Raw genomic sequence first — 13,698 nt, forward strand, 5'->3', positions numbered from 1 at the left:
TGATTCTGGACAAAGAAAGATAACTCCAATTAAAAAAAATTCTTGCAATAAGATATTTCTTGCTTACTATTTTGGACAAAGAAAGATAACTCTAATTAAATTTTTTTTGGCTATTTCACAATATTGTGAAATTAGATATTTCTTGCCATTGCACAATACTGTGCAATTGAAAAGACTTGCTATTGCACAATACGTAATATAATAATTTTAGATCCTGATTTGGACCAACTTGAAAACTGGGCCCATAATCAAAAATCTAAGTACATATTTAGATTCAGCATATCAAAGAGGCCCAAGAATTTAATTTTTGTTAAAATCAAACTTAGTTTAATTTTGGACCCTTTGGACCTTAAGGTAGGCCAATTTGAAAACGGGACCAAAAATGAAGAATCTACATACACAGTTAGATTCGGCATATCAAAGAACCCCAATTATTCAATTTTGATGAAATCAAACAAAGTTTAATTTTGGACCCTTTGGGCCCCTTTTTCCTAAACTGTTGGGGCCAAAACTCCCAAAAATCAATACTAATCTTCCTTTTATGGTCATTAACCTTGTGATTAAATTTCATAGATTTCTATTTACTTATACTAACGTTATGGTGCGAAAACCAAGAAAAATGCTTATTTGGGTCCCTTTTTGGCCCCTTATTCCTAAACTGTTGGGACCTAAACTCCCAAAATCAATACCAATCTTCCTTTTGTGGTCATAAACATTGTGTTTAAATTTCATTGATTTCTATTTACTTAAACTAAAGTTATTGTGCGAAAACCAAGAATAATGCTTATTTGGGCCCTTTTTTGGCCCCTAATTCCTAAACTGTTGAAACCAAAACTCCCAAAATCAATCCCAACCGTTCTTTTGTGTTCATCAACCTTGTGTCAAAATTTCATAGATTTCTATTAACTTAAACTAAAGTTATAGTGCGAAAACCAAGAAAATGCTTATTTGGGCCCTTTTTGGCCCCTAATTCCTAAAATGTTGGGAACAAAACTCCCAAAATCAATACCAACCTTCCTTTTATGGTCATAAACCTTGTGTTAAAATTTCATAGATTTCTATTCACTTTTACTAAAGTTAGAGTGCGAAAACTAAAAGTATTCGGACGACGACGACGACGACGACGACGACGACGACGACGCCAACGTGATAGCAATATACGACGAAAATTTTTTCAAAATTTGCGGTCGTATAAAAATTATGAAACATTTCTCTCTACCAGTCAAAATACATCATTATTACATTAAAAGGAAAATTATAGCGTACCTCTGCCCATTTCATATCCCAAACATCTTTACGTTCAAACTTCAAATGTTCTCCAACAACTTCTTTTCCGTCAGTATCTGTTATCCTGGTGTCAATGTCAAAGAAGGTCAACACACCACTAATGTCAATAATTGACAAACGACTGAAAAATAATATAAATACTTTTTATCAAATACATTTATACAAAATATTTCTGTTATTCAATATTTACCCCCTCTGTAAAAATCAAACTTAATCTGTAGCTTTAAAACTAGACAATTTATACATAGAATCTAAATTTGTTGGACTATTTTATTATATATAGCCTTTTTTACTATTAGGCAAGAAAGAAATGGTATGCTTAGCATTGATCTTGGTCCAAACACGGACATCAGATACATCTGGTTATACCGTGTTTCAAAATAAGTCATTGAGAACAGGTTATAAATTTAAATTAACATTGCTGAAATATCTTCAAATATTATTGAAATCTTTTTGGAAAGTTTACAATAGTCCACAAGGAATTGTTCCCCCCCCCCCCCCCATATTCTGATGGTTAATCTTGCTACTGATTTGATTTGATTTTTGGTGTTTTAACGCCCCTTTTAAGCACCACTTTTGGGCTATTTCGTGGAGACCAGTTTTTATTGATTGAGGAAGCCTGAGTGCCCAGAGAAAACCATGACCTTCGATAGGAAAACTGACAATCCTAGCAAAAGTAAATTAAGATTGGAGTCGTGTACACCCACACGAGCAAGGTACGAACTCACAACCTCAGTGTTGACTGGCTAGTGATCACAGAAGTAACTACTTAGACCACTTGGCCACCAAGGCCCCTAATTTCTCTAATGAGATGTTACCCAAAATATGAAATTCATACAACACATATAGAAATTACTGATTTTCCATTCACTTGGAAAGTTAAATATTGTGCTGTTCACATTCGACTCATGTAAGTATTTTGATACTTTCTATTTAGAAATAGGTAGATAAAACTTAACATAACAAATAAATATTTAATAATTTGCACTATTTCACAGAATAAAAGAAGAAAGAAAAAAAACATCAATTCCATTTTCTGCACAAATTGATATAAAGGATGTAATCGAGCATATATAGTATTAGATTATCTTTACCTTGAAGTTGAGTTAAGAGACAGCTGATGAGGTCTACAGTTCAAGGCATATTTATGTGTTAGTGACAACATAGGCATAGAGTATCTGTTCAGTGTTCCTGATTCTCTCCCCTGAAATCAAATAAAAAATGTTAATTTTCATTGATAAAATAAAACAAGCATGTACCATTGTAAAAATTTCACTTTTCTTTCTGAAATGAATAACTTGTACATTATGATTTTCATAGAAGGACCTTGAAGTGTGTTTTTTTTAAAATAAAATACCTATATATTTTTAAATATAACATAATATCATTCAAATTTTAGAACTAATGAGCTTCTGGCTTTGTTAGTCTTGTTTGGTTTTATTTAAATTTTGGTTCACTTATATGTTAGTGAGTTAAGTGCGAGATCCATTTTGGCTGAACTAGCACATATTTTTATTTAGGGGCCAGTTGATATTGGTTTGAAGACACATTGGTGGCCTTTGGCTGCTTTATGCTTATTGGTTGAGTTGTTGTCTCTTTGACACATTTACTGTTTCCATTCTCATTTTTATTGTTTCATTAAAAATAAATGTTGTTAATTGTTGTTCCTACTCACCACAATCAACACTTTATCTGAGGAACAGATACAACATATAGGATCTTCTGTATTCTGAAAGCATAAACAGAAAAATAACTAACTAATCATGCTTATTGGGTTTTTGTATAGAGTTGCACAATCCAGTATGTCTGTAAGGATTATTTACATATACCTTAACTTGCAAAATTCCGTTTTTATGTTAAAATTTTTTTTTTTTCATTTTTAAAATGTTGAAAATTGAGATATTCAAGCAAGAAATTATTTTCATAAGAAGATAATAATGAATTTCATGGATTTTTAAATTTTGTAGAAACTAAAGAGTAAGAACCAAAAATACTTGGCACAATTATTTTGTGTTTTTGATAGAAATATCAAGCGTAAATGTTAGGTTATATTTATTTACCATATTTGAATCAATGAAACACAATATTAAGATAAAATGAACATACATTCACTTTGATTTTTCTTTCTTTCAAAAACACTGACAAAATAAAATAAAGCAATCATAAATACATCTGAAATATTTGTCTGTGTAAAACAACAACTGTATAGGACACATACATTTACATATTTATCTGCTGGGTGTTTTAGATATTACAATATGATGTTGGTATTGAATATAACAATACAAAGTAGATGCTACAAAACATCAGAACAACAGTTATGAGGGGGGATAGGATCTTTGTCAGGACTTCGGGATCGGGTGTTTTTAAGCTCAGGATTTTGGGGATTGACCCTTTCAGGAACCCTGATTTTTTTTTCTCGAAAATTTGGGATGTCAGGATTTAAATTTATTTAAATTCGGGACCTCAGCATTTCGTGTTTTAACCCCGGGATTTCAGGTTCAGGACCCCTCCTCTCCCCAGTTATTCTTATCAACTCTCAGTTGAAATACCTCACTTTTATTTTCAATCTTCAGAGATGAAGATTGAGTGAAAGGAATTTACTTGGTGCAACTTGAAGATTTTGGAACATATTTTTTTTTCTTAATGTACTGAAAGCATGCAAATAATAATTAAACCAGAATTAGTTTCAGGAACAATATGAATACAACAGAATATTTTTTTTACCAATCTCTTCTGATGGAAACTCTAGAGGCAATAAAAATGAAATAATATTTTTTTCACTTTTTTCAAAATGCATCAACATTTCTTACAAATAAATTGTTTTGAAATAGTGCTGAAATAATATTGCTTAAAATTCAATTCTTTTCCATATTTATTATAGCTCAAAATGTTATCTGATTCCTTATATTAACATTATATAGAGGTGGTTTATTATGGGAACAAAATATATTTGTTCTTTTTCGATATGACCTTTACTTGAGTCAGTGTAATTTCCCTTGGTGTCCATGTTAAAAGGAAAACTGGTAAATTTTCTTATTTGATAATACTCTACAGAATTTTTCCAAAGGATGTGTATGCCCTTATTTCTGAAATGTTTGCTAACTTTAGCAAACTAATATATTTGTTTATGTACCTCTATTGAAACTATATATTTAACAAAGTATTGCATGACTGTGTTGAGTAATTGGTGTCATAAAAAGGAAATTCACAAAAATTAAAACAAATATAACGAACAAATAAAATTCTAGGATGAAGTCTTTTCTTTCAACCAATACCAAAAATAAATTTTATAATAGTGAGTAATTTTTGTTGTTGATTAGGAAAAATTGTATGTTCAAGTATTCTAATTTTTTGGGGTATAATCTATTTTCAATATAAACTACGCCTATAAAATGTAAGCTTTGTTAAACACCTTTATTGTGGTTCACCTGTATTCATGGAAATAAGTACCCCAAAAATTATATATAATCTACCAAATTCTACATTAGTTTCCCCAATTTTTTGCTGAACAACATTAAAATGACTAACAATAGCCCTTATCTACGGACATCAATTGAATATAAACAGTATTATACACTATTACGAAATCCATCACCACAATTTAAATTCTTGACAATACCTGGAAGGCTTTGGAGAAATCTACTTCATCTTGGGCTGCACCTCCTGATGGCTGTTCATCTATATGGTGTAATCTATAAAAGGGGAGACAATTATTATTACACAAGGGAGATAATTGACACTGTAATGAGTAAGTTTTGGTAATAATAATATTTTGAGTGATCTTTTACATATAAGTTAAAGTCTAAACTAAATAAAATGTGAAAGAAAATTACTATATGATGAAAGCATGCAAATTACTGGAACCAATTCAATAGTTATGGACCATTAAGGGAGTTCGCTTCTCAGTTTCAAAGTAATTAACTTTTCAAAACACTAGTTAATATAGTTAGGGGATTAATAAAGGTGTCCAAAGGGCAAAAAAAATATATAGGTCACCGTGCTTGTTTTCGAAATATAAGCCATTGAAATTTTGGCGGGAAAATATTCTCTCTTGACTTTTCATAGCTTTATCATCAGGGATGATTCCACTATATAGTTTAGGGCCGCTTAACGGCCCTTAAATCGGCCAGCGGCCCCAAAAAAATGTTTGTCAATATAAATTCCCAATTCAGGAAAATAAAACAAAAATCGGTATTTCCGGAAAAGTTTCCGTCACCGATTACGGCAACTATAATTTTTCATAGTTTGTCGTCAAAACATAGTAAAATCCGGATAAAAATGCTGACTATGATCGCATTTTATTAACAACGATTTAATTATGTCAACATGAGGTAAAAAATTTTAGCAGCCGGATTCAATTGAAGTTAAAATGTTATGAGAGTATGTGGTCTCGTAAAAGTAGATCGCTCAGCAGGTTGATCAAAAAAATATGCTTTTTGTCAAAATGGGTGTCAAAACAGACCTCGGCAAAGAGCAAATTTTATATAACATTGATGAATGAATTTGAATGGTAAAAGCAGATCGCCCAACAGAGCCGGTTATGTTGATTAAAACTTGTTTTGTAAAAGAAATTATTTTATATTTTGCTCTTTTTTCCGCAAAAGACAAAAGTTTGAGCGTTTTTGAAAATAATGTTGATGATAGACCATTCATGAAATGAGACCCCCCCCCCTGAAATACGATGTCATCATTATGAAACTGTTTCAAAAAATATGAAAATGATCCAAATAATTTTAAAGTTCACTGGTTCAATTGCTTTAAATAACTTATCAATTAAGCATATATATATATATACTTTTGTAATTGCTTTTCATAATTCATCAATTGGCCAGTTCTATTTGAAATATATATATTTAAATTTTTTTCACTGGTTAATATGGCAAGCCGTTTTGCTATTTAATCTAACTTCAAGATATCTCATAAACTTTATAACATACCTTATATAATAGTTCATTAGATATTTGATATAGTTTGAAAGATATCTTATAAAGTTTATAAGATATCTTATATAGTTCACGAGATATCTGAAATAATTTATGAGATGTCTTATACATGTAGTTTATAAGATATCTCATATAATTTTCTTAATATGATATCCAATGAACTATATAAGATATTTTATACAAAACATATTTATAAGATATTTCATATACTTTAAGATATCTTAAATAAATCTTATATATTATATGAGATATCATATATATTATGAGATAATTTGAAATTCGAATAAATAGCTAAAGGGCCTGCCATAGGTTTATGTTAGCTGGTACTTGTGGTATATATGTTTTTTTGTAATAGGCCTCGTTAATAACCAAAGTTAAGATGATAGTGCATCATATGCAATGAAATTCATGTATTACAACTTCCCTGGTCTGAATCCAATAATTTCTTCAATCAGTGTACAGAAGAAATTAACTTAATATTCATTTTCCGTTTTTACAGGAAAATGATATATTATTTCGTCTTATATTGTATGCATAAAAAATTCCCAATTGGGATAAAAATTCCCAATTTGATATTCAAGGGACCCATTTGTAAACACCTGGAATCATCCCTGATCATTGACAAATTGAAGTTGTCAAAAACTGTTAAAAAGTAATTAAAATTCTATAAGACTTTTTTCAGATGGCATGTAAAAGATTAACAAAGAGAAAAATGGGGGTTACCGGGCAAATTTGTTCAAGGCATTCAAATGGATAAAACCAGAAGATTCTGGAAATATGACAAAAAATCTTAAAGATGACAAGCCAGCTTCCTTAACATTGAGAAATGTGTCAATAGTAATAACTACCCATGATGATCTTGCAAAGTAGGTACATAGAAATGTTCAGTGGTTGTCATTTGTTGATGTGGTTCATAAATATTTCTTGTTTTTTTATATAGCTAAGACAGTTGGTTTTCCTGTTTGAATGGTTTTACACTAGTCATTTTTTGGGGGTGCTCTTTAGCTTGCTGTACGGTGTGAGCCAAGGCCATACTTTGACCTATAATGGTTTAACTTTACAAATTATGACTTGGATGGAGAGTTGTCTCATTGGCACTAATACCACATCTTTTTATATCTATATATATTTTGTATACAGAGAAAATCTTTTTTAAATATGTACTACATGTTCTATGTTAGTACCAATAGGATATGAAATTCCCAAAACAGATCAAATATGTAGATTGAAATATCAAAAGAGCTTTATTATGATGCAGCGATCATAAATGTGATCTGATCAATTTGTTATTCCTTTAATATGATATCATCATACTAAGTAACAGGCAAGCAAAGAGAAAAGTGATTGAAATAAAAACATTTGTTATATTGTGGATTTATGTATTTTTGTTGGTCAATTTTTCGTGTATTGCTGAAAACTTAACATTTTCATGGATATTTGATAAAGATAAATGTTCTGACCTTTCTGTACCCGTCCTTCTCCTTCCTGCTACTTCAAGGGTTGATAATTTCTTAGGATTTTTAAACTGCCATGTGTAGAAAGCTTCTTTGGATCCTGTAATGATGTGGGTCTTCGTCATAGTCAGATAAACAGGATCAATCTCAACATACTTAGAGTCTAGAGGAGTTCCGATGGAATTACACAACACTAAAACATACTGCAAAATAAAACAGGATCAACCTCAACATACTTAGAGTCTAGAGGAGTTACAATGGAATTACACAGTACTAATACATACTGAAAAATAAAAACAGGGTCAATCTCAACATACTTAAGAGTCTAGAGGAGTTACAATGGAATTACACAATACTAATACATTAATACATACTGAAAAATAAAAACAGGGTCAATCTCAACATACTTAGAGTCTAGAGGGGTTCCAATGGAATAAAACAATATTAACATATACTGGTGAATAATAAACTAGTTAACTTGCTGTTTAGTTACAAAATTATAGCTTAAAACTTATGTTGTGTAATGTAAGAAGCATTGTGATGAGTATGGCTTTATGCATAAGTCTAAGCTTGATCAAAGTTCATTTCTTTTCTGATTTATCAACATCTCAATAGTAAGTTCTACTTTTTCTGTATTTCACAGTAAGAATCATTCAAGCAAAGTAGAGATTCACATGTGGAATCAAGTTATTGATATCAAAGTTCTAAATCTAAGAACAAACCTGGTTGGTTGAATCGTCAGCTTTGGTTGCTAAGCAACAGTAATCTCCACAGGCAGTGATAGCAATCAAATTCCTAACATACTTTACATATTTCTGAAATTAAAATAACAAAATTTCTTTTATTATTTTTTTTTTTTAGAATATAATCATTTTATTTAAACAAAGTAATAATGCTTCTAAGGCATGAAATATTGGAAATGTTTGAACCTGAATGGTTCTATCAAAGGCATGCAATGTTTGAAATGTTTGAAATATTTGAAATGTTTGAAAACCATAATGTTCCAAGGCATGAAATCTTTGAAATGTTTGAAATGCTTGAAATCTTTGAAATCTTTGTATATTAATTGTATTGTTATAATACCTCTCCATTTTTGGTATCCCAGAATATAACACAATGTTCCACCCTCTCTGGTTTGGTGAAGGAATATACCACAGTATTAGAACAATATCCCCACTGAAATACACAAACAGCATATTTCTTTGTTCCATAAGCATTGATAACATATTAAAATATTAAATTCTAATAATAAATTAAAATTAAATTTTCTGATGTAATGTTATGCCACCAATAAACAATCTTTTAAATATTTGACTGTGACAAACAGTGTCCACAATAATTCAATTCAAGAAGTTAGTAATTTTGTGCTTGGAAAATGTCATTCATAGGTTACTGGCAATATTTTTTGACAATTGTGTAATATCATAATGGCCCAAAATTAAATATGTTTGCTGATAATCTTTCTGCAGCCTTCAGATGTAGCTATGGTAACACAAGTTTATAATAGACAAATCAAGTCTTCAGGAACACTTATGCCATGTTTTAATTTGGTGTACCCAAAAGATGTATATTTTGGTTCATTTATGTTGCCAGGTTGCTGTTTTGTTAAAGTTTACTATGTATCATCCTCTCAATTGTATATTCAAGTATCAATTCTTAAAATTAAAAGTGTAAACAGAAAAGTTTATTATTTCATGTTCTGAACATTAATTTTATAGCTCTTTTGAAGCTCTTAATTATAAAATACCTTATAATCTGGTCTTATGTTAGCAAAGTAAATAAAGCTGTCAACAGCTAAAGCTATACGTAAACTTCCACCTTCCCATGAACATGAGGCTATCTGTTTACCTGGTACCTTCAGTGTCCTCAAATGCTGGAAGATAATGTACAGATTCTTAAATAAAATTTGATCTCAGAATACTTTAATATTACAATATGCTCCTAAAATTTGAATTTATGGGTCTTTATTTCTGTTTGTATGTTTAAGATGTTTCTATTATTTTCCCTTCTGCGAGTGGATTAAATCAGATTCAAATTCACACCCAAAACTTTTTATGATGTATTTTCACCTGCTAATTGTATATAATAAGCATACAATATACAAACTAGAGGCTCTAAAGAGCCTGTGTCGCTCACCTTGGTCTATGTAAATATTAAACAATGGACACAGATGGATTCATGACAAAATTGTGTTTTGGTGATGGTGATGTGTTTGTAGATCTTACTTTACTAAACATTCTTGCTGCTTACAATTATCTCTAACAGTACTTTCTGTGGAAAATGTTATTGAAAATCTTCAAATTTTAAGAAAAATTGTTAAAAATTGACTATGAAGGGCAATAACTCCTTAGGGGGGTCAATTGACTTTACCAATTCAGGGGCAGCAACCTAACAACCGATTATCCGATTCATCTGAAAATTCCAGGACAGATAGATCGTGACCTGATCAACAATTTTATTTCCTGTCAGATTTGCTCTTAATGCTTTGGTTTTTGAGTTATAAGCCAAAAACTGCATTTTACCCCTATGTTCTATTTTTAGCCATGGCGGCCATCTTGGTTGGTTGGCCGGGTCACGCCACACATTTTTTAAACTAGATACCCCAATGATGATTGTGGCCAAGTTTGGTTAAATTTGGCCCAGTAGTTTCAGAGGAGAAGATTTTTGTAAAAGATAACTAAGATTTACGAAAAATGGTTAAAAATGGACTAAAAAGGGCAATAACTCCTAAAGGGGTCAACTGACCATTTCGGTCACGTTGACTTATTTGTAAATCTTACTTTGATGAACATTATTGCTGTTTACAGTTTATCTCTATCTATAATAATATTCAAGATAATAACCAAAAACAGCAAAATTTCCTTAAAATTATCAATTCAGGGGCAGCAACCTAACAACCGATTATCCGATTCATCTGAAAATTCCAGGGCAGATAGATCGTGACCTGATCAACAATTTTACTTCCTGTCAGATTTGCTCTTAATGCTTTGGTTTTTGAGTTATAACCCAAAAACTGCATTTTACCCCTATGTTCTATTTTTAGCCATGGCGGCCATCTTGGTTGGTTGGCCGGGTCACCGGACACATTTTTCAAACTAGATACCCCAATGATGTTTATGGCCAAGTTTAGTTAAATTTGGCCCAGTAGTTTCAGAGAAGAAGATTTTTCTAAAAGATTACTAAGATTTACGAACTAGAGGCTCTAAAGAGCCTGTGTCGCTCACCTTGGTCTATGTGCATATTAAACAAAGGACACAAATGGTTTCATGACAAAATTGTATTTTGGTGATGGTGATGTGTTTGAAGTTCTTACTTTACTGAACGATTTTGCTTCTTACAATTATATCTATAATGAACTTTGCCCATTAGTAACAGAGAACTATATTTGGTAAAAATTTACATATATTTACCAAATTAATGAAAATTGTTAAAAATTGACTATAAAGGGCAATAACTCCTTAAGGGGTCAATTGACCATTTAGGTCATGTTGACTTATTTGTAGATCTTACTTTGCTGAACATTATTGCTGTTTACAGTTTATCGCTATCTATAATAGTATTCAAGATAACCAAAAACGGCAAAATTTCTTTAAAAATTACCAATTGGAGGGCAGCAACCCAACAACCAGTTGTCCAATTCATCTGAAAAATTCAGGGCAGATAGATATTGACTTGATTAACAATTTAACTTCTTGTCAGATTTGCTCTAGATGCTTTGAATTCATAGTTATAAGCCAAAAACTGCATTTTACCCCTATGTTCTATTTTTAGCCGTGGCGGCCATCTTGGTTGAATGGCCAGGTCATCGGACACATTTTTCAAACTAGATACCCCAAAGATGATTGTGGCCTAGTAGTTTCAGTGGAGATTTTGTAAAAGATTACTTAGATTTATGAAAAATGGTTAAAGATTGACTATAAAGGGCAATAACTCCTAAAGGGGTCAACTGACCATTTTGGTCATGTTGACTTATTTGTAGATCTTACTTTGCTGAACATTATTGCTGTTTACAATTTATCTCTATCTATAATAATATTCAAGATAATAACCAAAAACAGCAAAATTTCCTCAAAATTACCAATTCAGGGGCAGCAACCCAACAACCGATTGACCGATTCATCTGAAAATTTCAGGGCAGATAGATCTTGACCTGATAAACATTTTTATCCATGTCAGATTTCCTCAAAATGCTTTGGTTTTTGAGTTATAAGCCAAAAACTGCATTTTACCCCTATGTTCTATTTTTAGCGGTGGCGGCCATCTTGGTTGGTTGACCAGGTCACGCCACACATTTTTTAAACTAGATACCCCAAAGATGATTGTGGCCAAGTTTGGATTAATTTGGCCCAGTAGTTTCAGAGGAGAAGATTTTTGTAAAAGATTAATTTAATTTATGAAAAATGGTTAAAATTGACTATAAAGGGCAATAACTCCTAAACGGGTCAACTGACCATTTTGGTCATGTTGACTTATTTGTAGATCTTACTTTGATGAACATTATTGCTGTTTACAGTTTATCTCTATCTATAATAATATTCAAGATAATAACCAAAAACAGCAAAATTTCCTCAAAATTACCAATTCAGGGGCAGCAACCCAACAACCGATTGACTGATTCATCTGAAAATTTCAGGGCAGATAGATCTTGACCTGATAAACATTTTTATCCCGTCAGATTTCCTCAAAATGCTTTGAATTTTGAGTTATAAGCCAAAAATTGCATTTTACCCCTTTGTTCTATTTTTAGCCGTGGCGGCCATCTTGGTTGGTTGACCAGGTCACGCCACACATTTTTTAAACTAGATACCCCAAAGATGATTGTGGCCAAGTTTGGATTAATTTGGCCTAGTAGTTTCAGAGGAGAAGATTTTTGTAAAAGATTACTTTAATTAACGAAAAATGGTTAAAAATTGACTATAAAGGGCAATAACTCCTAAACAGGTCAACTGACCATTTTGGTCATGTTGACTTATTTGTAGATCTTACTTTGATGAACATTATTGCTGTTTACAGTTTATCTCTATCTATAATAATATTCAAGATAATAACCAAAAACAGCAAAATTTCCTCAAAATTACCAATTCAGGGGCAGCAACCCAACAACCGATTGACCGATTCATCTGAAAATTTCAGGGCAGATAGATCTTGACCTGATAAACATTTTTACCCCGCCAGATTTGCTCTAAATGCTTTGGTTTTTGAGTTATAAGCCAAAAACTGCATTTTACCCCTATGTTCTATTTTTAGCCGTGGCGGCCATCTTGGTTGGTTGACCGGGTCACGCCACACATTTTTTAAACTAGATACCCCAATGATGATTGTGGCCAAGTTTGGTTTGATTTGGCCCAGTAGTTTCAGAGGAGAAGATTTTTGTAAAAGTTAACGACGACGGACGACGACGACGACGACGGACGACGACGGACGACGGACGCCAAGTGATGAGAAAAGCTCACTTGGCCCTTCGGGCCAGGTGAGCTAAAAATGGTTAAAAATTGACTATAAAGGGTAATAACTCCTAAAGGGGTCAACTGACCATTTCGGTCACGTTGACTTATTTGTAAATCTTACTTTGATGAACATTATTGCTGTTTACAGTTTATCTCTATCTATAATAATATTCAAGATAATAACCAAAACCAGCAAAATTTCCTTAAAATTATCAATTCAGGGGCAGCAACCCAACAACGGGTTGTCCGATTCATCTGAAAATTTCAGGGCAGATAGATCTCGACCTGATAAACAATTTTACCCCATGTCAGATTTGCTCTAAATGCTTTGGTTTTTGAGTTATAAGCCAAAAACTGCATTTTACCCCTATGTTCTATTTTTAGCCATGGCGGCCATCTTGGTTGGTTGGCCGGGTCACGCCACACATTTTTTAAACTAGATACCCCAATGATGATTGTGGCCAAGTTTGGTTTAATTTGGCCCAGTAGTTTCAGAGGAGAAGATTTTTGTAAAAGATAACTAAGATTTACGAAAAATGGTTAAAAATGGACTAAAAAGTGCAA

At 31.9% G+C, this 13,698-nt stretch overlaps 1 protein-coding gene across 2 annotated transcripts in view; it reads right to left on the reverse strand.

Annotated features, from left to right (window-relative positions):
- The window catches only part of LOC143055025 (WD repeat-containing protein 35-like), a 52,303-nt gene that overhangs the window by 22,244 nt on the left and 16,361 nt on the right, over positions 1–13,698 (reverse strand). Inside the window, exons 10-18 of one of the 2 annotated variants that reach the window (XM_076228157.1) lie at positions 9,435–9,560; positions 8,771–8,863; positions 8,410–8,502; positions 7,694–7,890; positions 4,910–4,982; positions 4,015–4,035; positions 2,963–3,016; positions 2,382–2,491; positions 1,267–1,408 (exon numbers count right to left, since the gene is read on the reverse strand). In XM_076228157.1, coding sequence (XP_076084272.1) covers positions 1,267–1,408; positions 2,382–2,491; positions 2,963–3,016; positions 4,015–4,035; positions 4,910–4,982; positions 7,694–7,890; positions 8,410–8,502; positions 8,771–8,863; positions 9,435–9,560 — 909 coding nt within the window. The remainder of the gene's footprint in view (positions 1–1,266; positions 1,409–2,381; positions 2,492–2,962; positions 3,017–4,014; positions 4,036–4,909; positions 4,983–7,693; positions 7,891–8,409; positions 8,503–8,770; positions 8,864–9,434; positions 9,561–13,698) is intronic. The other variant, XM_076228158.1, reaches the window with a different exon arrangement.

This window comes from Mytilus galloprovincialis, chromosome 12 (genome assembly GCF_965363235.1).
Source record: "Mytilus galloprovincialis chromosome 12, xbMytGall1.hap1.1, whole genome shotgun sequence".
Taxonomy (NCBI): domain Eukaryota; kingdom Metazoa; phylum Mollusca; class Bivalvia; order Mytilida; family Mytilidae; genus Mytilus; species Mytilus galloprovincialis.